The 26,814-nt window shown below is 42.9% G+C and overlaps 1 protein-coding gene across 17 annotated transcripts; it reads right to left on the reverse strand.

Moving 5' to 3' along the window:
- On the reverse strand, positions 1–26,807 carry TCP11L2 (t-complex 11 like 2). 17 transcript variants are annotated; one of them, XM_054071095.1, is made up of 12 exons: positions 16,739–17,046; positions 13,963–14,088; positions 11,732–11,814; positions 11,480–11,649; positions 10,074–10,209; positions 9,021–9,141; positions 8,080–8,300; positions 7,007–7,143; positions 5,680–5,867; positions 4,204–4,385; positions 3,263–3,435; positions 1–2,709 (listed from the first exon to the last, which is right to left on the reverse strand). In XM_054071095.1, exons 4-12 carry the CDS (start codon positions 11,613–11,615, stop codon positions 2,465–2,467), a joined length of 1,539 nt encoding a protein of 512 aa, XP_053927070.1. In that variant the 5' UTR covers positions 11,616–11,649; positions 11,732–11,814; positions 13,963–14,088; positions 16,739–17,046; the 3' UTR covers positions 1–2,464. The 17 variants fall into 17 exon arrangements, with proteins under 17 accessions (XP_053927070.1, XP_053927015.1, XP_053927060.1 ...); XM_054071040.1 differs by having other exon boundaries at positions 11,732–11,943; XM_054071085.1 differs by having other exon boundaries at positions 11,732–11,943; positions 16,807–16,821.
- Between the last annotated feature and the right edge of the window lie 7 nt (positions 26,808–26,814).

The raw sequence follows: 26,814 nt of genomic DNA on the forward strand, positions 1-26,814 counted from the left end.
TATTATTAGTGCAGTCATTTATCTTAGGCATTTATGAATCCATTACATTTAAGAAACAACTTGCATAAAAGATTTTTAACCACCAATGGTATCACAAACAAAATTTAACGCATACAAAACCTCAACTATTTGTATTTCAACAAAGAAAGCTGCTACAGAATGACACCTTGTTTCACAAGGACAGCTTCAGAGTAGAGGCAGGTGCATTTCAGCCACAGTAGCTTCAACAGCATGCAACACATGACATTAAACAGATGCAATGTCGATGTTTGAAGTATTAAATAAAAAATAAGATACATTAAACAATCACTTGAAACATAGGCCATGCTATAAAATGCCCTTTGCAAGTTACCTTAATCACAAAAAAACCCAAATCCTCTTTTTTTTTTTTTGAGTATTTACTGGTAAAAACTAGTATGATGGCTTCCTCAGTACATTAAAGAACTATAGTTTAATTGGTACCTATTTTTACAATAGAATGCATATAAAGTATTATGATAAAATGTTCATATAAATGTGTTATAAATCCTCTTCAAATGTTCACAAAATCCTCTTTTGGCTGAAGCTCAAAATAGTTCAGGTATTTCTAAGGATGTAGCAAATGACTAAGGTTTAGTTACCCATGGTTGCTTTCAAAATGCATTCTTCTCTAGATGATTTTGAGTTACATATAAAAATTCGTATTCATATGAGCAAGCCTGTTTTACCTAGTGGCACAATTACTATATTCCAAGAGTTCCTTTCTCAGGTTTTTTAGGCATCAGGAAACAGTTGCCTTTAAAACATGTATTCACTTTATTTTGTGCAATGTTCTTACAAGGGACAGAGCAGAAGTGCACTAGAGAAATTTCTTTTCTAAAAAGGCATTTTTAAGAAAGTTTTTCTTATCACGTACATGTGGCCAAAGTCCCTGAACATGGAGGAACAACTGACTAGAAGCAGTTTCCCTTACTAAAAGAAGAGTAGACAATTCTGAAAAAATGGACTACAAAACCACAGTGCTAATAATGCCCAGTTTTTTAGACCTTTATCCTAGACATCGTAATGTACATCCACAATTGGTGTGACACATTCAGCTTTTACAGGTGATTTTTTGTCTCTCATAAAAAATAGATTGTAATATAAAATACTAAGAACAAGTTATATAACTTGTATCACATGGAGTTTTTATATATCTAATGTTTTAAAAGGACCACTATATGGCAATATATTAAAAGATAATTTTCAAGTAAATTATGATTCAATTTCATAGACAGGAACATGTCTATAATATGTATTCCAGCAGTAACTATTCCTAGTAATCTGAAATAAGCAAAATAAAGCCTGTGTAAACTTACTGAAGTTTACTTCCACATTTCTCAATTTCAAGTTATTTGTTTTCTTATGTAAGAGTCTTGTTGCCTTGTATGGGAATTAAGTTTTGGGACCTCTTCAAAAGGAATTTGAAGAAATCTTAAGTATTTCTCACAATCTCAGTGAATCTAATCACATTTTCAAGAATCACTAATCCTTTGGGTTCTGGCTTTCAGAGCCAAGTATAAGTTTCAAAGAGTTTATGCCTTCATCTAACAGAATGTACAAGGGGAAGATGCTCTGTACTCTTTAAGATCACTCTCAAGTGCTTTGGGGAATAAAGGTTGGAAACATTCAACTTAAAAATACTTAATACCCATTAAGATCAAAGATCAGTACATATCCTTGTTAGATTTAAGATCTGTATGACCTCCACTGGATAAACAAAATGCTTATAAAAATTATATACAGCAATTTACCCTCCCCCATGTTTCTTAGGCGTTTATCACTAATCTCAATTACAGTTGAGTTCTTAATTATTCCTACTTTAAGTGGTGAACACTTCTTCTGTAACTGCTGTACTCTGAACAGCTTATAATACTGGCATTCCTTAATGTAACAGAGGCTAAGTTCTGGTACCAATAACAGCAGGAGTACCAGGACTTGGCCTACTACGAACCTGGTTTTGGTTACAGAAGCAGTTTTACCATACTTCTTTTACTTCAAAGTCTCCCCAGAAACATAAGTTTCATTAGATATTGCTCTAAGAAAATACACTGTAAGCATAGTGCATTTTATCTACAATTGTTTTTTCATTCTATAATTGCATTGCTATATGTAAATATATTTAATTTGAAAAATAACATTGTTTTAATGGTGTCAAAACAGTAAGTACTTTCCCAGCTCTTTCCCACTGCAAACCACAACAAATGCTTGCCTTGAAAACTAGTATTTCACTGGCTATTACAAGTGACACAATCCATTAAACAAATTTAGTATATTAAAATATGTCATTGAAATTAATTTTTTTCCAGTGAATTTCAGAAACTTCCTGTATGCATTTTACAAGATCTCTCTTATAATAGTCACAGAGTGGGCTGTTCCTAGTGGGGAAGTCAGAGCACTGTCTTGAAAGGTAAAAAGGCAGCATACAGCAATAAGTCACATTCTTTTAGTTGGCAACTGTTTCTGTCTCTGCTTTTCCCACTGCCATCTCAGGAAAAAGTAGTTTTCTAAATATGCTTGCATAGAATGGTCCATACACTTTTTTATTGAAGTTTACAATGCTTGCATACTGAGATCCAACCAACTCCATCTCTGTCTGAACCACAGAAAGGCCTCCTGGCATAGCAGGCATACGCATCTGAAAACTCGGAAGAGCAAGCAAGCTTCTCATGAAGAACTGGATTCGTTTGTCTGGAATGGAACAAAGTATGCTCAGAACAAATGTAAACCCCAAGACGAAGACATACACGCTTTATAAGCACTCTTCACATCAGCACAGAAAAAACCCAACAATGTAGGTAACTCTTTCCCAAGCCCATGTTACAGTGGAAAATAATAAAGAAAGCCTCTGAAAGTTGGTTCCTGCGAGGTGGGCACAGCAAAAACCTGCTGCAACAAGTTACATTGCCCAGTATAAAGCAGACTCAAAGAAAATACACACTAGGTTCAAAACCAGAACAAACAGAAGGGAAACAGTAGCACTTATTTTTCTAAATTCTTCTCAAAATCACCAGCACATGTAAGCCTGTTTGCACATATACTTTTAAAATTATTTCTAGCTGAAATTAACCATGCTCTGCAGCATATCAAGAACACCATCTACAGGTAAACCATATTTTCTTAGTTGCCCCAGTGTTTTAATGCAGTAAGAAAAGGGCTTTATAAAAATACTTAGACACTTGATTTAGCTTGCTGAGAGTAAATTTATATTCAGACACATAAAATTATGTATTATTTTACTAACCTATCAAGGAACTGATAGGATTATTCTCCTCAACAATATGAGCAATTTGACCCATTAAATTACTCTGCATTTCTGCATTAAGAGTGGGAAGACCTCTTTCAGTTAGAGACCTGTTCACTTTGTTGCAAATCTGGACACCAATTGCATTCAGAGCCTCCTTCAAATCAAAAGTCCTGGAAGAAAGAAACAGAACAGCACTGACTTTTGCAGTTTCTGCAGTATAGGTTTAAGGTGACCTCACTTGTCTCCCTCCCCTTTTATTTTACACCTGCTCTTTGCAATGAGAGAATTTAGAATAGTTATCTTTTCCTCTTGCAGATCCATGCGCATCTACAGACACAGGATGAATCTCCATGTGGAAGATAAAATAAGGACCTAATTGTGATTCAAAGGTGGGGAAAATGATTTCAAATGTGCAGCAGTGACACCAGTTCATTTCGCTCTTATGCTTAGGTGTTTTCTTGGGATACGTGTGCAGAATTTCATGAGAAAAAGCATAGCGGAAAATTATTTAATGAAACACACTTTCAGATCAGACTTGTTTGTAGCGCAAGTGGTAGCAGAAATACGGAACCAAATAGCTTAAACTACCTACAACAATTTTGAAGCAACTGTTAAGACAATTTGACAAACATATTGCCATAGTCTCTCCAGTATTAGGAATCTACGAATGAACTTTTGTACTAGGCTCCAAATTCTGTAGTCTAACATCAAGATTAATATTTCATTAAAATATAACTTCATAAAACACAACTTTGAAACCATGTGCCTAACAAACAGTGAATATATACTGTAAAGGGAATATAAACATAGATTATTAAAATTTGGCATCTTCCTATGATTAGCAAGCACTGGCTATGACATTTGAATTGTTTCCAACAGTTTTCAGATCCACCTGGTACTTCTTGTAAAAAAAAAAAGTGATAAAGATAAGGCCTTACTTCTTGTTCATATCTTCGAGAAGAGGAACACAGATCCTTTTCAGTTCATCAGCAAAGTCCGGCACATCTACAATTGCTGGACCCACCATATTGTTTGTTATGAGACAAACACAAGCTATAATTTTTAATTGATTCAGCTTTTCTTTCAACTCCTGAAGACGACCTTCATCTGTTATTAGAGTCTAGAATTGAAACAATAATACTGACTTAGTAATACAGAGGGAGAGAGGCAGGGAAAAGGACACAAATGATGTAGTCACAAATCATTAATATTTTTAATCACAGGTATGCAAAGTCAGAAGAGACAGCAGCTGAAATACCCTGAATATGTAGTATTGCACAAAGTGACATTTTGTATGGCTATGTTTTCAGTGCAGAGAAAACTGAAAACATTGCATCTTATTCCTTATCACTGCTGACAGAATCTGTGACCAGCAATTCAGCCCATCATGTCAAATGCTCGGGGGATCCAGAGGACACTGTAGTGATGAAGGTTACAGACAATAGTCTTCTGGATTCAGCTCTCCTTTGAAAAATACCACAATCTGTAACTGACGGATGGTAGCGAACAACTGTGCAGGACAAGCATCAGTTCAACCACAAGAGCAGGTTCTGCAAGTGATACATAACCTGCTACAGGCAAAAAGCCAGTAGATCATACCAAGAACGTAAGTCATTCCCACAGCAAAATGTGGCTGGATTAACATCTTGGGTTAGAAAGAGTTCATCCTAACCAAATGAGAAGCACAGAGGCATTACCATTTAACTGTCTGGTAGTAGCTTTATAGTGTGATAAACTAGATCCACCAGAGGATACCTGTACGTAGCTCTTACTCAAAACTGTTGGAAGGAAGGTAAAAATAAGGCGGTTTCCCTTCCATTCGCTGACTGAGAGTACTAAGAGCATCCCCTGTACTTAGCAAAGTCTCTGCCAGGCCCCTTGTAAGTACAGTTAAGGCGCTCACTGCAGATGCTAATTTTAGCCCTGACGGCCAAGTCGCCAGGATCAGTCATGAGGAGCCTGAGGGAAAAACCAAACGCTGATTCAGTTCAGAAAGGGTGAATACCTACTTCAGGGAGCTTCAAGTTTTTACCGATTTTTAGATCCCATCAATTGCTGCTGCTGTTTGAAAAACAGGAGGCTATAACCAGTTCTCTCAAAGACATAACTCTAAGTGCTGTCTGTACAAGGCCCAATCTTTGACCATGGCAAAGACTGCTCTTAGGGTGGACCTGGTGAACTACGACTGGACAGAAGGAAAACCACTTTTACATTGTTCTTTTCTAGCTGTTGACTTGCACACCTCTTTTCAGAAACTATACCCACATATACTCTCCAAATTTCAAATTTACCTTTCAGAAATTCAGAAAGTGCAAGAGAATAGTTCACCTATTGCCATCAACAGCAGGATTATTATACTACACCAATGTTTTCACGTAGCTAGAAATCTGAAGACACCAATATATACTTCTTACCTCTGGAATTGTTTTGCGATAATCCCACTGTAACAGTTTCAAGTAGCTGTTGTTTAGCACCAGTACAGGACTAATAGTTGGTTTAGAACTACTATCAGCACCAGGGGATGATGAAGATTCATCAGGAATAGATGACAATTCATCTTCTATAGATTCCTTTATCCATTCTGTTGTGAGGTCCAGGGCACCTAAGCATTGCAAATCAGCAGATTTACTGCATGCTTTTATCAAAATAAGCAGTTGCTTGAGGAAAAGTGTTGTACACGTAAGTAAGAGTACTGAACTTCTGAAGACATAATGGACAGCTAAGACCTCACACACCTAAATTCTCTCCCTTTTTTCTACTGATCATCTTCCAGTGGTTGCTTTAAAATTCTAGCTAGTTAGTCTAACAAATTGTTGAGACTTCAGCCAAGATTTTTGGGTAAAAAAAAATAAGGAAAAAAAGCTTCAAACTCCAAGTTCCCAAAGCATTTTTTCCCCTTTTTCAGGGAAGCCACTTAATAGTTGAGGCACAGGACTAGAAAGTACAGGTGAAAGGAAATAAATGGTATTCATAGCAAATGATGCTTGTAAAGAGTTCTCTCTCATGCTGCCTACACAAACACTGCAGGCTATATTGGTGGCTCAGCGTTCCCATTTCAGAAGCCCCTGTTCCAGACATTAGTAGATTTACTTCTTCTTCTCGGAAAATATATTCTTCTGAATGGTCTTTAGCCATATTATACAAAACCTGCAATAGTGGATAAAGTTAACTTTGCATCACTTTTCCCTCAAAGCTGGTCTTTTGTTTCTCAAAAACCTGATCCTGTTCCTTCCGACTTTCAGGCCAAGAATGTAAGTCATTCCCACAGCAAAACGTAGGTGGAGTAACATTTTGGGTTAGAAAGAGTTCCTCCTAACCAAACAAGAAGCACAGGGGCATTAACATTCACCTGTTATGTTCGGCACCCTAACTGGTTTTACATGTTTACTTCAGACTAAACCCAGACTTGTTATGTACAGAAGAGATTAAGTCTCATCTTTCAGTATGTTCGACTTCCACCTCTAGACAGTAAAAACCAATATTTGTTTGTTTTTAAGATACCAACCAATTTAGCAAATAGAAATTTGTCTGAAAGCACCTCAGATTACAGATAAAGATATTTTACAGCAAGTTAAGCAATTGTCCAATGGTAGCTTGTTTGTCAAAGTATTTTTGCATTAGATCCAGACAGAAAAACCCGAGTTTTCCTCCAAATAACTGCAATTGATAGACTCCATAGCATGCCTTTAAACAGTCCTCTTTCTAAATAAAGGCTTAAATCAAATATAGCATGATACTTACTTGGTGTTTCTTCAAGAATTTCCTGGAATTTTGCTCTTTCATAGTCCACCAAATTATGCTGGAGGTATGGCCTAAGTTTTTGAATCGTATAATTAGCCATATCCATTTTCATCAGGTCCAAAACACGGAATATTTGTCTGAAAGGAGGAGTTTAAAATTTGATAATTTCAATAGTCTGTTGATTTTAACCAGTGCACAAGAAGTACACCTACATCAGCATTTTGATTTCAATTCTGGGAAAAGAAAATTCCTTTCTTGGTATTTCAGTGTAAAAGATGCTACCTATCTTCGAGTATATCTGAAGGAGGACTGTGCACAGGGCTTGGTGGGAATTACAGAGAATAGGACAAATATGCAGCACCACTAAATGCTACAGGCCTGTAACAGAAAGAAGGGGTTTTCCAAGAACTACATCAATAGGTACATTTCAGCCCACATGAAGAGATTTTAACTTCTCAGTCACTCATTGCATCATGATAAACAATCCTTCTGTCCCACTTGCTTTGGTCCCTGTATATGCTCCAAGCTGTAAGAAAACAGCAGAACAACTATCAGTTACTCTTAATACTTCAGTGTACCTAAGGAGCAGTAAACTGGTTTCTGCCCTTTTATGTGAGTGTTTTACTCAGGTTCAAGTGATAAGACCTTTACTGAAGAGATTTTAAATCCAAATTTTGGCCTCCTAGAGGAAGCATGCAATAAATGGTTCAAGAAGGGACAGTACAAATGTGCTACTGAAATTTTGTAAGGATGAACAGGACTGAAGAAACACAAACTATTGCAATACTGCTTTTTATTTGTTGTACAGTAGCTTAGCTGGTAGTGTTTGATCTAGACATTCTACCCCTTTCATTAAAAATTAAGATACACATAATATTTTGGCCATGGGATGTCATGGCTCCTCCCCTTTAATTCTCCCATATAAAAATAAGTTTTCCTATAGTGTGAAAACAGCTGTTACGTTTAACTGACAATTTAAGATTATTTTTTTTAAGACTCTACCACACTCTTTCACTGCCCAGTACTGTTTCAAAGAGGTTTTTCCTCTAAAAAAAAACCACCCAAATACCAACCTCAGTAATTCTACGATATTGTCAGTTGCTTTTAACTGTTTTATGTCGTCATCTCTTATTGGAGCACATAACTTTCCCATAGTGTTGATGATATAATTAGCTAGCCCATGAATATCAACAGCATTGTGTTCTGCCTGCTGTCTTATAAGATCTGTATCTAGAACTTCACAAATTTGATTTTGCATCCTGTTTGCTCCAGGTGTCAGGAAGGAAAGAAGAATCTAAAGTAGGGGGGGAAAAAAAGGAAAAGCTTATCAATAAAAAACAAACCACTTAGTAAACATGGTAAAGAGCTTAATACTAGTGTCAAGTGTACTTAGCTGACCAGCTATAACAAGATATGTTAAGACCGAACATTATCTGATGTAGCAGGAAAGAAGGACTGTTAGAAGGATCACCGCACACTTCTGCAAAAATGCTCAAAGCTGGTAAACCAGAAAGCATGTCAACAATGACATTTCTTCAAAAACTGAGAGGCTGCCCTGTAAAACAAACATTTACTAACTCAAAATTTTGAAAGACTTAGCATTGTGTCAGGATTGAAGGCTTGTATGCTCCTTTGTGTGATATTCATGAACAATAAAACTTATTTGGGCAGGTGCAGTCATGTTTATACTCCTCTTCATGCCGTAAGCTCACAGTATGTTGCTGGAAAGAAGCTACTAGAGATGTGAAGCTTTGAGAAAAGCACTGACTCGCAACTAAACTACCCTGCAACGGAAGCTGAGAAGACATGCCACAGCACACATGTGGCCACGTTCATGGTTAAACATGCTATAAACAGACAGCTATTGCAGTTCTGAATAATCATTTTTTCATCTTAAAAGAACAAACCTGAAGGTGTTGGCTTGACTGAGCTAGTAGACCCTTCACAGAAGTAAGATACTCTCAGACCTAAGCTGTCAAAACAATACTGAGGGGCAGGGAAGGATGAACATTACCTCCTTTATTTCTTCAAAGAGCTTGATAGCATGTTCATATTCTGGAGGATCTTCATTCAGTTCCGATTCCAAAACATCCCAAAAGGCTTTGTGTACAATTTGTTTCACTCTGCCTGCAAGGCTGTGGAATGAGTCAGTGAGATACAGAAAAGACTTCCAACTAGCTTTCCTAAATTTGTTTTAGATTAGTCTAATGACTTATTGGGAAACAGAGAACAACTCACCAGTTATTGTGCCCTGCAATCCTATCTTTATTGAGATGTGAATCATCAGCTCACAAAATGTGGTTTAACTTGGCAAATCATTCCTAAAACACCTGTATTTTATAAGGTGATACCACCGCTTCAGATGTAGGCAAAGAAATATAACCTTTCCTTTTCCCTTATCAAATTGGTATTCTTTGTCCTAGCCTGGCATTTTATGCACTGAGCTCTCTCAAAAACTATTCTCTGTCATATAGATAATTATCAGTTATCAAATATCAGGGACTCATGCAATTAGAACTCTGGTTTTTTTACATAAGATCTCTCTAAGTAAAGACGAGGTCATTAAATTCAATATGTCTGTAAGCAAGAAAATTGCAGCTGCCTACTCTAGGAAAGTACTTCTCACTTCCCCTGGATCTCCAGGTATTTTTGCTTCTCTTCCACGGCTAATAACAGAGCTACATTCATGATGAGCTCTGCCTTCTTATCACTATGGCACCAATGAGCTTACAACTCCATAGAACACCAACATTTCATCTTCTCCACTGGGCTTGGAACTGCACGGAACAGACTGATACTCATCTTCCCTACAGGCATTCATATTGCATTAGCCTGTTATCTTCCAGCAATATGCTACAAGACAGTGTATCAACTAACTCAGTTGGACTGCATCACTTGTTCCAAGCAAGACAGCTTTGACAGCAACTCCTGAAAGAGCAGGATAAAAATCTATAGCCTTCCAAGATGTTTGGGGTTGGCTTTGTATGTCTGTTTTAATTTGCTGTTCTGTTTGTTTCTCCTCTCTTCCTAACTCCAGCACTGCTCTTTGCAACATTCAGGCTCTTACCTGTTCTGTGGGAGGTCTTCCTTTTTTATGCAAAAATTTGCATTTACAGCAATTTCATGAGCTAGAGTCAAGTCTGACAGATTTTTTGCAGCTGCCATCAGTTCATCAAACGTAACAGCCTTGGGAGGGCTTGCTGCTGGAACAAATAAGATCAATTCAAGCTAAATAGCTGCAGTTTATGAGTGCAATTTGAAAATATTAAGAAATTTTGTTGCTTGCTAATTGGACTCTAGTACTCTAGAAGAAACAACCTAGGATTGCCAGGTCTTTCTATCTTCTTAAAACACTAACCCAGGAAACTCCCAGCTTATCAGTGGGGTGTATGCATGTGTGAAACCACACAAACCTCATAACATTTTGAGGAGCAATTTTGTATTGCTGCATCTTAACCAAGATATCTTTTCCCTTTAAAACAGGATCTTGCATTTCACAGATTTCCTATTGACTGTTCTGTAATCCATCAAAGCAAAAGCATGGGGAATAACTTATGCCAGATGTCCATTATAATTCTGGGCACGTAATGGTTATATTGTGGTTTTATTGCCTGTAGAGAAGGCTTTGAAGTTACTAACTTGAGAACCCCCCCAGTTATGTTCCATAGCAGATACCTCATAAGTTTTGCCTCCTTTTTGCAACTAAGTCTTAATGGCAGAACAGAAACTCTACATTGGAAAGCAAGACTATGCTCCCCAAGTTTCTAGCCTCTCAAAGTCTGTCATTTAATTTAGCATTTGGAACTCATCCCTTGAAGACTGGCAAAGAAAGACAAAGATCCAGCTGCCAATGGCACCTCTCCTAACAAGCTTGTTTTAATTTAAGACTTTGCTTACATAGACACTAAAAAGTATGCACGGTCTGAGAATGCTTACAGACATGAACATGAAGCACATCTTAACCAAGACTTTATTTATCTTTACTCAAAATACCTCCCTTGTGCAAATGTGTGTTTTCTGTTTGATCCTAATATTTACAAAAGAAAAAACATGAATTCAAGATAATTTTAAATAACTTGATGCAATAGTAAAAATCCATAAGTTACAGATTTCACTTTTACATGTACAGATCAAACAGGAGAAACCCACCCTTTGCACAAAGACATATCTGTTTGAGTGGGAGATTGCTACCAACATCAAGATTAGCTCAAGACTAAGACATCCACGGTGGCACACTTTTCTTACACTTTCTGAAGGGAAGGAGTGCACAGGGAGACCCCCACGGACACAGCTGCCGGTGGTCCACACACAAGGAGAGGCGCTGCTTCTTAGCAGAGAGAAAGCCATGCTTTTCTCTAAATACTCTTAAACAGAATTCAGAATCCCAGGTTCTACCCATGATGGCAAAGAGAAATGAGATAGGTTAGCCTTATCTGTCTATGCACAATGCAGGTAAGGCTGAAATAGGCTTACATGCTGGGGAACTGGGTTTGCTTGAAGAATCACTGTTAAAGCTCTGTCTTGAATACTCAGAGTCGCTAGAAGAAGCTGTGCTTTCAGAGAGGCGTGAAGAATCTGAATCGCTGTTCTGGTCATCATTGAGCGGCATTCTGACTCACTTTAGTTGCTACAGTAAATAAGCCCTGGAAAGACAAATACACTTCCCATGAAACTAGCACTTACTTTTTTTTGTTTGTTTCTCAAAAGTGAAACAAAGAAACTTACGCTTAATAGTTTAATTTAATCATTAAGGCAGGTACACATTATTCAGTGCTGGAGAAGACTGGAGATTTGTCCTCAGAATGCTTCTGCAAAGCAGTGATTTCATAGAACATTTATACACAGAATTGCTTTCACTGCATATCCGGGGGGATGAAGTCAATCCCACCCAGAGTCATTAAAGTGTGGCCATATCCCAGTGGTCAATCTCAACAACTCTGGGTGACAAGAGCATAAGAGTCATTATCATTATCTTCATTGTCAATCTTATTTTTAACACATCATAGCTGACATTCCATCTCACCATTTACAAATCATCATTTCAGAAGTCAGATACTGACCATTATATCATGAATGAAGAACCCATAGCTGGTTTTCTTAAAAAGGTGTTACAGAAAGTATCTGGTTTGACACACAGAATCATAGAGTTATTAACTAAGTACACCTGTTCTGCAAGCACCTTCTGTAGTCTCCTATCTTAGCGGTCATGTTGGAAACAGTCTGTAAATTAGCTATATTTATAAAAGACTGCCTACAGTAACCCCTGAAGTTGTTTGTTGTCAGAATTTTGGCAGTTCTCATTGTCCATAAAGGCAGCCCACAATGCTACCATCCCCCACCCGACTTCGCTAACAAGTGATGTTTAGCAATTAGTTTCCTTCCACAAATGGTCCACACCGAGTGCAACAACTCTGAAGCAAACACAGAAGTTGCTATGGGAGAACAGACAAATAATTCAGAGTTATTACATTTCTAATGGGCTAGCTAGAAGCCTGGCCTGCTGCTTTGGGTGGGTCTTTGCTCAGAATCAGACTGCCAACAGCATAGACCCCCCCTAAAAAAATACTCCCCCTAGGCGTGAGGGTCGAAGCATTTTCTGTTTTAAGTCAAATGGTAACTCTAGGTATCTAACATTATATTCAGCATACACTACAAATAACACTGAGAAGCGTCATGCTTAGTCTACACGAAGAAACTGCCTCCCAGGCAGATAATCTGCAACTGCAGAGAATTTGGACAGCTGCAGAGTGCGATAGAGAGGATTACAGTTGTATGACAGGAAGTGAAAAATATATTCATAAGCATATTAAAATGAGAAACTGGAAGTTACTCCTAATTACTACTGAAGGAATTTGGCCCAAATACCAAAAGGAGCTGTCCATCTTTGATTATGGCTATGAAGCACTCTGTAGTACACTTTATGAAGAGACATAGCCAACGTTTTTTGTCAGCAAATTTAAGTAATATGACTCCATTTATAATTAAATTGCATCAACCTCAGCAAGCATGTAATACTGCACTTTGAAACTTCTGGACTTGGAAAAAGTCACTTCTGGCAGCAAAAGGATGACCTTTGTCTGTACTTATGTGAATCAACATATTGTGGGATCAAGAGACAGGCAAAAGGGAATACGAATGAAGACTTCTTTAGGCTGGCACCTAGTTACAGCTTAGGGCGTTTAATTTTTTGGGTACCAGCTCATCCTGAATAGATCTTTATAGCTTGTTGATGTATTACACTGATGAGTGTTCCCCTGTTAATTGAGATGATTAATACTTGTTAAGTGTATGTTTACTACTCCTCTTCCTCTCCCGAGAGGAAAGATGATACATTTGAGTGCCTTATTCATCTAATGTTTTATGGTGTTTTCTGTGAAAAGAATTAATCATCAAGAACATAGTTGACAGCTTATTACCTTACTGGAGAAGCCAGTAAGAAACTTCTCATCAGGATATAGAGGTCATGAGTTCAAAACTTACAGCACTAGGGGTGGTCCTAACTCTTTCAACAGAACAGCAATTTTATTTTTTCTAAAAAGCAATTAAAAGCAAGCAGATTATTTTAAGCAGTATTAACTAAACAAACTCAGTTTCAAGAGAACATAGAAAACCAAAAGTATAAGATGTTTTTGAGTTGGAACTGTATTTGTCCAAGTTACAATTAGAAATAAGTCACCAGTTAATGTGACACGAGAATAAAACAATTTCTTTGATTAAGATCTGTATTACAGATCTCAAAGCTCGCGCTATCCAGAAACTAATAGTGACAAGTAACATAACTGTAGAATGCACTCCAGGTTCTTGATGTGGAACTGCTCACTTAAATACAGTAAACTTACAGAGCCTGCAAAGCTTGGATTACTCTCCCACTATTACTTCTGGATCAGCATCAGAACACTCCATTTCTACGCTTTAATAATGCATAGAACTCATTTATTTATATATAAATAACTAACCTCCAACAAGTTAATGCTGCACCTGGTCCATCGAAACAACTGATTAATGTTGTTAGCGGTGTACTGGCCCAAAGGGTCTCATAAGTCACCCACCTATAAGCACTTTGACGTGTCTACTGCTTCAGTCTAGGTGTTAAGAACACGGAAGAAGTTAAATGACCATTAAAAAATGCAGAATTCTCACACAATTTATACATCGTTCAAGAACTACCTCTTAACTGTCACTATGACAATTCTGATAAATAGTCAAATTTGTAAATTTTCAGATTTACAACTTGTTCCTGACAGGAAGTACTAACCCAGCCATGGTGGCCAGTTGGCATTGCATTTTCTACGCCAATCTTGCTTCCCAAGAGGATCAAATCATTAAGGTAGAAACTAAAATTCTGTATACATTAAGCCTTTGTATACTAGCCCCAGCAAAGGATCTTTCAGCAACAAATAACTGTATTCAAAGAGAAATGACGTACTTTGATGTACCAAGATCATAAATGTTCCTACAACACATGTACACATAGGGATAGCAGAGTTGCCAGTAGAAGGCATCAGAAGACTTAATTTAAATTAGGAAGTTTCAGCAACGTAACAGGAGATGACACACTGAAAAAACCTGCAATCTTTGCCACTGTAAATATATTTCCTAATAGGATGTCTCAAACGGAATGGTAAGAAAGAACAAGTGTATTCTGCAGATTCAGGACATTATTGCTGATTATAAGTTTGAGAGATAAGCAAGACAACAAGCACATCAAAGTAAACACACATGAATACAGAAGCAGAATCCAGATATGCCATTTGTGGTTTTTACATATGCTGCCTGACAGCTAAAAAGCTTAGAGAAAACTACATTCATTGAGCATACCAAAGGAAAGTACAAACCAAAAAAAAAGGCTTTTCTAATTAGTTGTAACAGACAAATGAGTTACTCCCTTCTTTACAGCATACACTGAAAGAGATGCTTTTCCTCATACTTTTTGAGACAGCACAGACCTCATAATTCATTAAGGGCCAAGTCCACAGAGAATTTTAAGTTTAGGTTAATAGAATTCCCAAATAAAAATATTTCGGAAAGCCCCTTAGCCTTGCAAGATCTCTTTGGAATTCACCATCTTGAATAGACAATGATATTTTATTTCCAAGTTGTTCATTAAATATTACATATTAGGCTGTTGTTTAATTCACAGCTTAATATCCTGTCTATTCAATTAAAGGGTCAGCGTGTGGTTACAACTGGCTTTACTCTTCCTGCATTAAAAACAACTGATGTTTACTTTAATATTATGTTGGATACCTTCACACTGGGCTTCACTGCACTGTTTGCTTTCCATCAGTACTATTCTGCAGGGGTTTTTTAAGTATAAACTCTAAATGGGAGATCAAGCTGAAAGTATCTTCTAGATGTACAGACCCCAAGTTTCCAATTAAACTAACAAGGGAAATAATTATCATGGTTTCCACTTCTATTTAGACAGTTTTACATTATTCTTTTTAATAAAGATGCAATGAATACAACACTGAAGAAAAAGCATCTTGCTCTGCCACGGTCACCACAGGACCCAATAATTCACTTAGGATCAAGATTGTAAGATTAGATTAGAGAACACAAACACTCTTTTTATTCCTGACAGGCTTCCTCTGTAAGAGTTATTTTATGAAGCACCTGGGGAGGGAGTTTGAAAGGTATTTTTTTTCTTCAGATACCATCTTCAGGAAAGTTTTTCCACAGCCCAGCTTTGTTCAAATAAAAAGCATGCGAGCATGGATAGACTTAAGTGCCCTGTCCAGTTTTACCATTATAAACGTCTTAACTTTCTTTATTCTCCTGCACTTACGTCCTTGCTATCTTCAAGCTGGCACTGACTGCATCTCACTCAGGCTCGAGTTCCCCTTTCACTGACTCCACCTTTGTCAGGGCACAGGAGCAGAAAAGAGCCTTTGTTAAGATGCAAGGAACTGCCTCATGCCTTGTTTTTTACAGTTTATAGGCGACAAGAGGTGTTCAAGGTCAGGCTGGATGGGGCCTTGGGCAGCCTTATTTAGTGGGATGTCCCTGCCCATGGCAGGGGGGTTGGAATTAGATGATCTTTAAGGTCCCTTCCAACCCAAACTATTCTACGATTGGATGACATTTATTTCCTTTAGCTTTCTACCTCTGCAGCTCTTCCCTTTATAGACAGGCTTGTCTTGCTGAGGCTTAAAGCCGCCTAAGAACGAGATCAGTGCGTGTCTGTGTGCGGGACAAGCACAGGAATCCCCCCCATACCCACAGCCTTGAGCGAAGGGCTGCAACAAGGGCGACAAACCCCCCTCCTCCTCAAAGAGCACCCCTTCTGCCTCTCCCTCGCCTGCTCCTCCTCTTCCTCCATCGCTTTCGCTGCCTGTCTCCTCCCCCGGCTCCACGGTTTTAAACAGAGGCAGAAGTTTGGCACTCACCGACCAAAACAAACACCGTTTCCAAGGACAAGGCCGGGAAGGGGGGGGGGGAGGGGGGGGGAAAGAAGGAAGTGGTGGAGGAAAGGGGGAGCGAAGAGGGGGAGCCCGCTCTCTGCCAGTCCCGCGGAGGGCGAACCCGGCCCTTCGCTTCCAAGTGCCGCGGGGAGGGCTCGGTTCCCCTCGCTCTGGAGGGAGCCCCGCGCCCCCCCCGGGAAGGGCTGTCACGGCAGTCAGGGTCAGGGCATTGCAAACACACGGCGAGGTCCGCGAAACCCACCTGGAGCCCCCACCTCCCAGACAGCTCCTGCCGTGCCCCGCAGCTCGGTGGCAGTGCTGCCCCTACCTGTCCCGGGGAGCCCAGCCCGGCCGCAGCGCTGCCCCAGTCACCCACCGAGCCCGGCGGCTCCTCACCCTCCTGCGCGGCGCTCGCCGGTGCTTTAAACACCCCCCCCTCCGCGTTAAAGTACCCAGCCCGGACTATTCGTGTCTCCCTTGGGCGCGTCCATCTCTGCGCTGACAGCGGGGGGGGACTCTTCCTTTTCCTGCTTGCCAATGGCAGGTTAGCCCGAGGGACCTGGGTCAACCTCCGCTTATCCCCGCAAAAAAAAGGAACCTCGTCCCCTCGTTCTTTGCCAGGAGCGAGCACCAAGCGGGGAGAAATAGGAGGCGGACAAGGGAAATCACCTCGGCGTGTCCAACCCCGCCACCTTCCCCCCCCCCGCGCGCTGAATGGGCGCTGCCCGCGGGGGAAGGGCTGGGTGCTGTTTACGGAAGAGCCATGTCCGCTCTTGCTGACCCCGCCCCTTCCCCAGAGAGGGGGCGTGGCCGCGCCTTAACCACGCCTGTTTCATCGCATGGGGCGTGCTCTCTGCGTTAACCCCGCCCCGTCCCGGTTCGGGGGCGTAGCCTCCGCGGTAGCCGCTCCCCGCGTCTCCCGGGGAGGCGGGAGGTGGAAGGGGGCGGCATGTCATGGCGGGGTTGTGCCTCCCTATTTGTGGATGACACCAAGCTGAGTGGTGTAGTTGCCACACCAGAAGGACAGGATGTCAACCAGAGGGACTGGACAGGCTGGAGAAGTGGGCCCGTGTGAACTTCACGAGGTTCAACAAGACCAAGCGCAAGGTCCTACAGCTGGATGGAGGCAATCCCCAATCTCAGTACACGATGGGGGACAACGTGCTTGCGAGCAGCCCTGCAGAGAAGGACTTGGGTGTGCAGGTCGATGAGAAGCTCAACATGAGCCGGCAATGTGTGCTTCCAGCCCAGAAGGCCAACCGTATCCTGGGCTGCATCACAGGAAGTGTGGCCAGCAGGTCGAGGGAGCTGATTCTGCCCCTCTGTTCCTCTCTTGTACAAGAGACCTCATCTGAGGTATTGTGTCCAGTTCTGGAATCCTCAATGTAAGAAGGATATGGAACTGTTGGAACATGTCCAGAGAAGGGCTATGAAGATGATCAAGGGGCTGGAGCACCTCCCATACAAGGACGGGCTGAGAGAGTTGGGGTTGTTCAGCCTGGAGGAGAGAAGGCTCTGAGGAGACCTATAGTGACCTTCCAGTACCTGAAGGGGCTACAGGAAAGCTGGAGAGGGACTGCTCACAAAGGCTTGTAGTGATAGGACGAGGGGCAATGGGTATAAACTGGAGAGGGGCAGATTTAGACTTGATAGAAGGAAGAATTTCTTTACCATGAGAGTGGTGAGGCACAGGTTGCCCAGGGAAGTTGTGGCTGCCCCATCCCTGGAGGCATTCAAGGCCAGGCTGGATGGGGCGTTGGGCAGCCTAATCTAGTGGGATGTCCCTGCCCACGGCAGGGAGGTTGGATCTTTAAGGTCCCTCCCAGCCCAAACTATTCTATGATTCTATGATTCGCTGTGCTGCTATAAAGAAACTCTAAATACACGCCCATGGAGCCTCCCTGCCCCGGTTCCAGTAGGTGTCTGGACGGTGGGGGCTGAGGAGGCCCCTCACCATCTTGCCCCCACCACCCCCCGTCAGCTCCGCCATCTTTGCCATGGGGCAAAGATGTTCCTCTCAGGAACATGTCGTGGTTATGGATTCTTTGCTTCTGGCTGTGTTGATCTCATCCACTGGGCAGCTCCACGGGGCCAGCAGTACCTGCCAGGGTCATTGTGGCTTCCTCTCACTGGACCTGTGTGGCACCATTGCCTCCCCCACCAGGAAGCACAGAGGGCAAAGCACAGGCTGCCAGTGAGACCCAAAACACCGGCAAATGAACTCCCTAAGAGTCATTTTGGAGTTTTAGCAAGCAAGCATCATTTATCAGGCCTGGGCAACACCAGCAGCAATCTCCATCAGTCGTGTGCAGCGAGACAAGGGCTGGGACAGAGCAGATTTCCCAATCGTATGCGTATGGATAAATTCTGCCAGAAATCTCACACATATTCTATCACTTTTCAAAGACTAATTTTAATGTTAGTATGAATGTCACAATTAAGTTAGACATGTCTGTAAGCAAGAAAATTGTAGCTGCCTACATAAGGAAATTAATTCTCACTTCCCCTGGATCTCCAGGTATTTTTGCTTCTCTTCCATGGCTAATAACAGAGCTACATTCATGATGAGCTCTGCCTTCTTATCACTATGGCACCAATGAGCTTACAACTGCATAGAACACCAACATTTCACCTTCTCCACTGGGCTTGGAACTGCACGGAACAGACTGATACTCATCTTCCCTACAGGCATTCATATTGCATTAGCCTGTTATCTTCAAGCAATATGCTACAAGACAGTGTATCAACTAACTCAGTTGGACTGCATCACTTGTTCCAAGCAAGACAGCTTTGACAGCAACTCCTGAAAGAGCAGGATAAAAATCTATAGCCTTCCAAGATGTTTGGGGTTGGCTTTGTATGTCTGTTTTAATTTGCTGTTCTGTTCATTTCTCCTCTCTTCCTAACTCCAGCACTGCTCTTTGCAACATTCAGGCTCTTACCTGTTCTGTGGGAGGTCTTCCTTTTTTATGCAAAAATTTGCATTTACAGCAATTTCATGAGCTAGAGTCAAGTCTGACAGATTTTTTGCCATCAGTTCATCAAACGTAACAGCCTTGGGAGGGCTTGCTGCTGGAACAAATAAGATCAATTCAAGCTAAATAGCTGCAGTTTATGAGTGCAATTTGAAAATATTAAGAAATTTTGTTGCTTGCTAATTGGACTCTAGTACTCTAGAAGAAACAACCTAGGATTGCCAGGTCTTTCTATCTTCTTAAAACACTAACCCAGGAAACTCCCAGCTTATCAGTGGGGTGTATGCATGTGTGAAACCACACAAACCTCATAACATTTTGAGGAGCAATTTTGTATTGCTGCATCTTAACCAAGATATCTTTTCCCTTTAAAACAGGATCTTGCATTTCACAGATTTCCTATTGACTGTTCTGTAATCCATCAAACCAAAAGCATGGGGAATAACTTATACCAGATGTCCATTATAATTCTGAGCACGTAATGGTTATATTGTGGTTTTATTGCCTGTAGAGAAGGCTCTGAAGTTACTAACTTGAGAACCCCCCCAGTTATGTTCCATAGCAGATACCTCATAAGTTTTGCCTCCTTTTTGCAACTAAGTCTTAATGACAGAACAGAAACTCTACATTGGAAAGCAAGACTAAGCTCCTCAAGTTTCTAGCCTTTTTGTAATAGTAACTACTTCTTGTACCACCACCTCTGAGGATCAAACCTTGCTTGTCATGAAGACACAAGAGTTCCCCTTCCTCCAAATAACCTGTGGTACATGGGACAAACTATATGGGGTAGACGTTATATTCACAAAAAATAAAGTTCAGTGTAGGCCCCGTTAACCTTTGCTATAAAAGCATGAGCTCAAAGCAGGGTACAGAGGGTGGCTATGCAAGTGCCAGGTGCCCTGCTAGAGCCGGAACGCTTGCTCACAGTGATGCAGAGCACCTGTCAGCCCTGCAGCTCTTAGTCCAGCCTTCAGAGACATTAAATGGGATTAAGTCCAATGGCCTAATCCGATAGCTTCCATAAAGAAGACAGTGTTTTAAATAACCATGTTTGTATTACTTTGCCCCAGTTTGTGTGTGTCACATGGTGATGACAATGTGAGAGAAGCTCAGAAGAGCTTTAGAGAAGACTGTCTGTGATGGCATAAAGATGGACTGGTTTTGCTTCCAAATACATTATTCATTATTATTATTAACATGCATTTTGGATTAAATGCCATCTGAAAGATGGGGAAATCCCATGTTCTAGTCTTCGCTGTGATGGCTGCCTACAATTTCAATTAACCAGCTGTATCACCTAAAACTAAACAAAGAGTACTTGCAACAAACACCAGGGCCAGCAATTGTGGAAACCTGTGATACTCAGTGGCCTACCTTGCACAAGGAGGGAAAGGGAGGCCCCAGGCTCACCAAGAAAACTAGCTTCTCAATAATTATATGGAAGATCAACTTCTAAGGACAAAGTGTCTCAGGGTATCACCCCTGCATCAGAGACAGAATTCCAGAAAGGGATGGCTTTAAATCAACCTTTTTTTTCCCCCCCTTTTCTGCTGTAGCACTGCCCTTCTCCCACAGCAGACCAGCTGTTTTGGAGCCCATTCTTGAGTATCTAGCTTGCTCTTATCTACCAGTCTCTCAAAGATGTGCATCTGTATATATAGCTGAGGCACCAAAGACATGCCCCAATATTCCAGTCCAAAGGCCAAGAATAAATTAAGATGCCACAGCACTCAGCACTTAACCTCTTTTTTTTCTTTTCAGTTCCTTCCTGATCCAGAGGCATTGGAGCTATAGGCCATTATATGGATCTTGAAGTAGATTTGCTCAAGAGAAAAATGTCACTCATTTCTCATTGTGTCTTCTGCAACGTTGCCCAGGAAAATAATTGTACAGCCTTTAAATTTATTCTGGTCAGTTAAGCCCATCAATGTCTTTCTCTTATGTAGGATGTGCGAGTATGTGCTGGTTTTGTCTGGGCAGAGTTAATTTTCTTCATAGCAGCCACTATGGGACTGTGTTTTGGATTTGTGCTGGAAACAGTGTTGATAACAAAGGTATGTTTTTTTTTATTGTTGAGCAGTGCTTATACAGAGCCAAGGCCCTTTATGCTTCCCTCACTGCCTGCCATTGAGAAGGCTGGAGGTGCAGAGAAAGTTGGAAGGGGGACAGCTGACCCCAACTCACCAAAAGGATATTGCATATGACATCATGATCAGCAATAAAACTAGGGAGGAGGTTGCAGGGGGATGCAGCTTGGGGACTGTCTTGGCATCAGTCAGTTGGTGATAAGCAATTGCTTTTGTTTGCATCACTTGTCTGTCTTGGGTTTTATTTCTGTTATTTTCATTTTTATTATAATTTATTATTTTATAATATTTCATTAATTAAACAGTTTTTATCTCAACCTATGAGTTTTCTCACTTTCACCCTTTTGATTCTCTCCCCTCGTCTTGTTTGGGACAGTGAGTGAGTGGCTGCATGGTGTTTAGTTGCTGGCTGGGGCTAAACCCTGACAAGGTACAAATTTGAAATTTTGACTGCTGTCTCCAGTCAGCCTTAATTCTTGGCCTTTGACTACAGAAACACTGTTAACTGAAATGAAGAACTAATTTGTGTTTGGCCTTTGCTGCAAGTTAGTTCACAACCTTTCCTTACTGTTACCAGTAAAACTGACAAAGACAATAGAGCCTACAATTAATGCACTACTTTAACCAGTGAACAACACCACAGCTAATGAATGGATAAGACATGCAGCTGCATTTGCCCCCATGGGTAAGAATCTGCCAGTATGTCGCTAACTGATGGTTAGAGTGGGAGGAGAGGGAAAGGGCAAAGCATGTTGTTGTTTACACCACAGTCCATGACAACTAAGTTAAGAACATAACTTGAAGTCACAAGATATTTTCCCCTAATCCTAATAACTGAGCCAAGCAGACTAGCTTTAGCACTAACAGATGGAGGTTAAGTCTCCGGGCCGGCTGAGACTGTCAGCCCCAGATGTGATAATAGGCTCAAGGGTAAGACAAAAAGTCTACAAGTCAGGTGTAAGGATGCCTTCTCAGCTTGTTCTTCTGTGAAGTTTCCTGTACTCCAAAGACAAATAAATCTTGTGAGAGGCAAACAGGATTGCTACTCCTCCCCACCAAAGTATGCATTTTAAAATTCACAGAGAGGCAAAACAGAATATTGAAACTACTGAGATAAAATGCTGTATTAGTAAAGCCCTCAATCACATCAGTCCACGGTGTCTAGCTACGAATTTACCATCTCAGCAAATTTCTAACGCAGGCTCCCCTCAGCACTAGTGGTCTGTCCTTCTGTACAGAGCAAAAATAGAATTTGACCCAGTGTGTCAAATACAAGGAGTAGCTGTTTGTAGGGTGATACTTTTGGTTAGAAATACATTTGTATTAGTTCCTTGGTGAGAAAAAGCCTCAGCTAGTACATCGCTAACATCTTCCTTGTCACGGCTGAACTAGAGAGGGAGAAGTGGCATAACAGTTTCCTATGCTGCCTCGCTATCTAAAACAGATTTACATCCCTTGATGCTTAACACTGATGATCCTCTTGGTTACTGTCTCTGGTAGCATCCATATCATTCAGTTCTCAGAGCAAACTCTCCATAATAAATGGCTTCATAACTAAACTCCTGGGTCTTAGGGAACCCTGGCCTTTCCAGGCTCTTGCTAAATAGAAATCTGAGATCCCCTTATCATAAAGTGCGAGACAGCCAAGACTATGGCTAGATGTTCACTGTGTAAAGACTGCTATTCTCGTCTTTCCTGAGTGCTTTGTTTACTGCTTCAGATTTTTATTCCTTTGGTATTGAGAGAGTATTTAGAGGGTTCCTCATTCATTTCAGTGCAAGCCTCCTCCTACACCGTATCTGCTGCATCCTGACCCCATGGAAGCTCTCTGGTACTTGTTAGGGTCAGGGTCATCAGCCAACCAATTTCTGCAGTGGTGTCCATAACCTGCAGTCACTTCAGCATCCTCTTTTTTATGACCTGGCCCTCACTGACCTTCTCAGTAGGATTGGGGCAATCCAGAGTGACCCACAAATCACCCTCAGGGTATATTCAAATCCACTATTTCCTTTGAACAAACCCAAAAATCATGAAACAGATCTCAAACCACAGTTTACCACAAGAACTTGGATATGATACGATTCACCCAAAAGGGCCAAGAAAAAGGTGGTAAATCAAGGTGTGGTACAATACGGGGAGAGAATAAGGCAGAGAGAGAGAGAGAGAAAGACAAGAAGTAGCAGGGAAACAAAAATAATCACCATCCTAGAAGATAGTCAAGGGCAGTCCTTCAGAAAACGTGATCCACAGGGTAGTGGGCAGGGCACGCACACGTGTGCTGGGTAGGGATGATTCATTGGGCAGGTCGGTGCCCCATCAACATGTGGGGTGTGGCGTCATGGTGCCTGTGCTGTGTCTCTGGTTGGAAAGTTCTGGAATCAGAGCATGTGGAAGAGTTCTTTTGGGAAAGTTTTTGAATTGGGGCTGGGAGCTCAAGGGGTCACTGGCAGCTCAATGGACCCTTGCCAGAATAACCTCACGTGAAATCTTTGGGTGTGCATGTGCAGTCAGGTGTTGCTTAAAGCCTCATCCAACCTGGCCTTGAACACCTCCAGGGATGGGGCATCTTCTCTGGGCAACCTGTGCCAGTGCTTCACCACCCTCACAGGAAAACATTTCTTCCTAATATCTAACCTAAATCTCCCCTCCTTCAGCTTAAAACCGTTACCCCTCATCCTATCCTTGCACTCCCTGATAAAGAGCCCCTCCCCAGCTCTCCTGTAGCCCCTTTGAGTACTGGAAGGCTGCTATAAGATCTCCCTGGAAGCCTTCTCTTCTCTAGGCTGAATAAGCCCACCTCTCAGCCTGTCCTGGCATGGGAGATGCTCCAGCCCTCCGATGATATTTGTGGCCCTCCTCTGGACTCACTCTAACAGGCCATGTCCTTCCTGTGCTGAGGGCTCCAGAACTGACTGCAGTTCTCCAGCTAAGATCTCCCAAGAGCAGAACCACCTCCCTTGACCTGCTGGTCACACTTCCTTGGATGCAGCCCAGGATATGGTTGGCTTTCTGTGCTGCAAGGGCACATTTTTGGCTCATGTTGAGCTTCTCATCCACCAGCACCTCCAAGTTTTTATCTTCAAGGCTGCTCTCAATCCATTCTCTGCCCAGCTTGTATTTGTGCTTGGGACTGCCCTGACCCAGGTGCAAGACCATGCACTTGGCCTTGTTGAACTTCATACAAGAAGTTTCACATATTCTTACGTGAACTTCATGTTCATACATGAATTTCCTACTTGAAACACAAGTAAAGTTGATCTTTGCATCTAGTAACTTTTGGTCTCAGGTTTGTGCATTTGACAGAACTTTGCTGACAAAATCCCTGAGACGAACAACTATAAATCTTTCTGGAATATTTTTAGGATTCTCCATTACAAACTCTGACACGTCAGACACTTTGTTAAACACTGTCCTATAGCCAGAATCCTGGATCTAAGTGCCTCACGGAAGCTGCCAGCAACTGTTCAACCTACTGAGGTTAACAGAAAGTATGTCCTAGTCCTTTCTTGTAATAATCAGAACTCAATTCCAGAATCATAACCCACAGTTACAAAAATCACATAGAGTGACATACTTTGCCCTAAAATTGCAGCATCCAGCCCACCCAGTTCCCTTGCATCAGGGTCCTGTATTATACAAGCACACATAATTCCCCCCCACTCCATAAGACCGCAGATTCATTTCAATGCACAGCAGAATGTTTCCTCCACCAACACCTTGTGTCCTTGCTCTTTCCTTCCACGCTTTCCTCTTCTTGCCGGCACATCTAAACCAGTCAGCTCCCTCTCATGTGCCTCCTTACCGGCAGGATCAAAACTGAGAGCAAGAAAAAGATGAAATGGTGTGTGTCTGTGCTCCGCGCCCTGGCAGGACCTCGCTGGAATCAGCCCTGCAGGGAAAAGCCTGCTCAGCCCTTCCTGCCCTGTGCCGGGACATGCTCTGTTGGGAAGAGGAACGTAGCAGGCTCCTGCCGACGTGGGGAGGCAAAAGAGCATGCTCGGAGAGCAAAGGCTCCCCCAGGAATTTTGGTGCAGAGCTCCCAGCCTCCGCTCCGTGAAGCCCATGGGCGTTTCCTCGGGACCAGCAGCGCTCCTGCCATTCGAGGCAGCTGTCGCCTGCCCGAGGGACCAGCCCGGTGCCAAGGCTCTGCTCCAGAGGCACGAGAACCGTGGAGAAAACAACTTGTTCTCCACTCTTCCCTCTCGGAGTTTGCCAAAATTTTATCAGACCGAATCACAACCAAGCAAAGCAGAAGCTACAGCGAGGCGAGAGCCCCGCCGCGCTCCGCCACCGAAACTGCGTGCGGCGGGACAGAGCTGGGCTTGGGGACACCTGGAAGCGGGGGCTGCGAGGAAGGACGGTCCCCCCCGGGAGGGACCAGGCAGAGCCCGTGTGTCTGTCGGCTCCCCACGAGAGGCAACGGGACCGAGCCCGTGCGCGTGGCGGCTCCCCCCTGCGAGGGACGGGGCAGAGCCCCTGCGCATCCCCGCGTGGCGGCTCCCCCCGCGAAGGACCGGAGCTGAGCCCACGTGCGTGGCGGCTCCTGGGACTGGGTCCGAGACCCTCTGCATCTGTACGTGGCGTCTCCCGCAGCGGGTACCGGGGCAGAGCCCGTGTGCGTGGCCGCTCCCCTCGAGAGGGAGGGGACGGAGCCCCTGCGCATCTCTGTGTGGTGGCTCGCCCGAGGGATGGGGCAGAACTCGCGTGGGGCTGTGCGTGGCGGCTCCCTCCGAGGAGAACCGCGTTCCCAGCCCGTGTGCGTGGCGGCTTCCCTCGAGAAGAGCTGGGGCAGAACCCGCGTGCGTGGCGAGAAGAACCGGGTTCCAACCCCTGTGGGAGGCGGCTCCCCCCAAGAGCCAGAGCTGCTCCTGGGACTTGCTCCGAGCTCCTCCGCCTCTGTACGCGGCGTCTCCCCCAGCGGGGACCGGGGCAGAGCCCGTGTGTGTAGCAGCTCCCCGCGAGAAGAACCGCGTCCAGGCCCGTGTGCGTGGCGGCTCCTCCCGAGAAGAACAGGAGCAAAGCCCGTGCGCGTAGCGGCTCCTCCGGACAGAGACGGGTCGAGCCCCTGCGCATTCCCGCGTGGCGGCTCCCCCCGAGAGAGAACTTGTCCGAGCCCGTGTGCGCGGGGCTCCCGCGAACAGAGACCGCGCCTGAGCCGGTCTACGCGGCGGCGCCTCCGGGCGGGACGGTTCTGCCTCCGCGTGCGTGGCGGGGCGGGGTGGGGCGGGGCGCGCAGCGCAGCCCGTGCCGGCGCCCCCGCCCTTCTCCCCTCCCTTCTCTCACCCCATCCCTCCCGCTCCCGCTGCGCTCACCACCACGACGACGACGGCGGCGTCGTCCCG

Source organism: Cuculus canorus, chromosome 1 (genome assembly GCF_017976375.1).
Source record: "Cuculus canorus isolate bCucCan1 chromosome 1, bCucCan1.pri, whole genome shotgun sequence".
Taxonomy (NCBI): domain Eukaryota; kingdom Metazoa; phylum Chordata; class Aves; order Cuculiformes; family Cuculidae; genus Cuculus; species Cuculus canorus.

Excerpts from the sequence above, each read along its gene's own strand:
- TCP11L2 (XM_054071161.1), bottom strand. The coding sequence starts at position 11,615 with ATGCCGCTCAATGATGACCAGAACAGCGATTCAGATTCTTCACGCCTC. Across the intron at positions 5,868-7,006 it reads AATTCTTGAAGAAACACCAA|GTGCCCTGGACCTCACAACA; the intron begins GTAAGTATCATG and ends TGCAATGCTTAG. Across the intron at positions 2,710-3,262 it reads TCCTATCAGTTCCTTGATAG|ACAAACGAATCCAGTTCTTC; the intron begins GTTAGTAAAATA and ends GTTCCATTCCAG.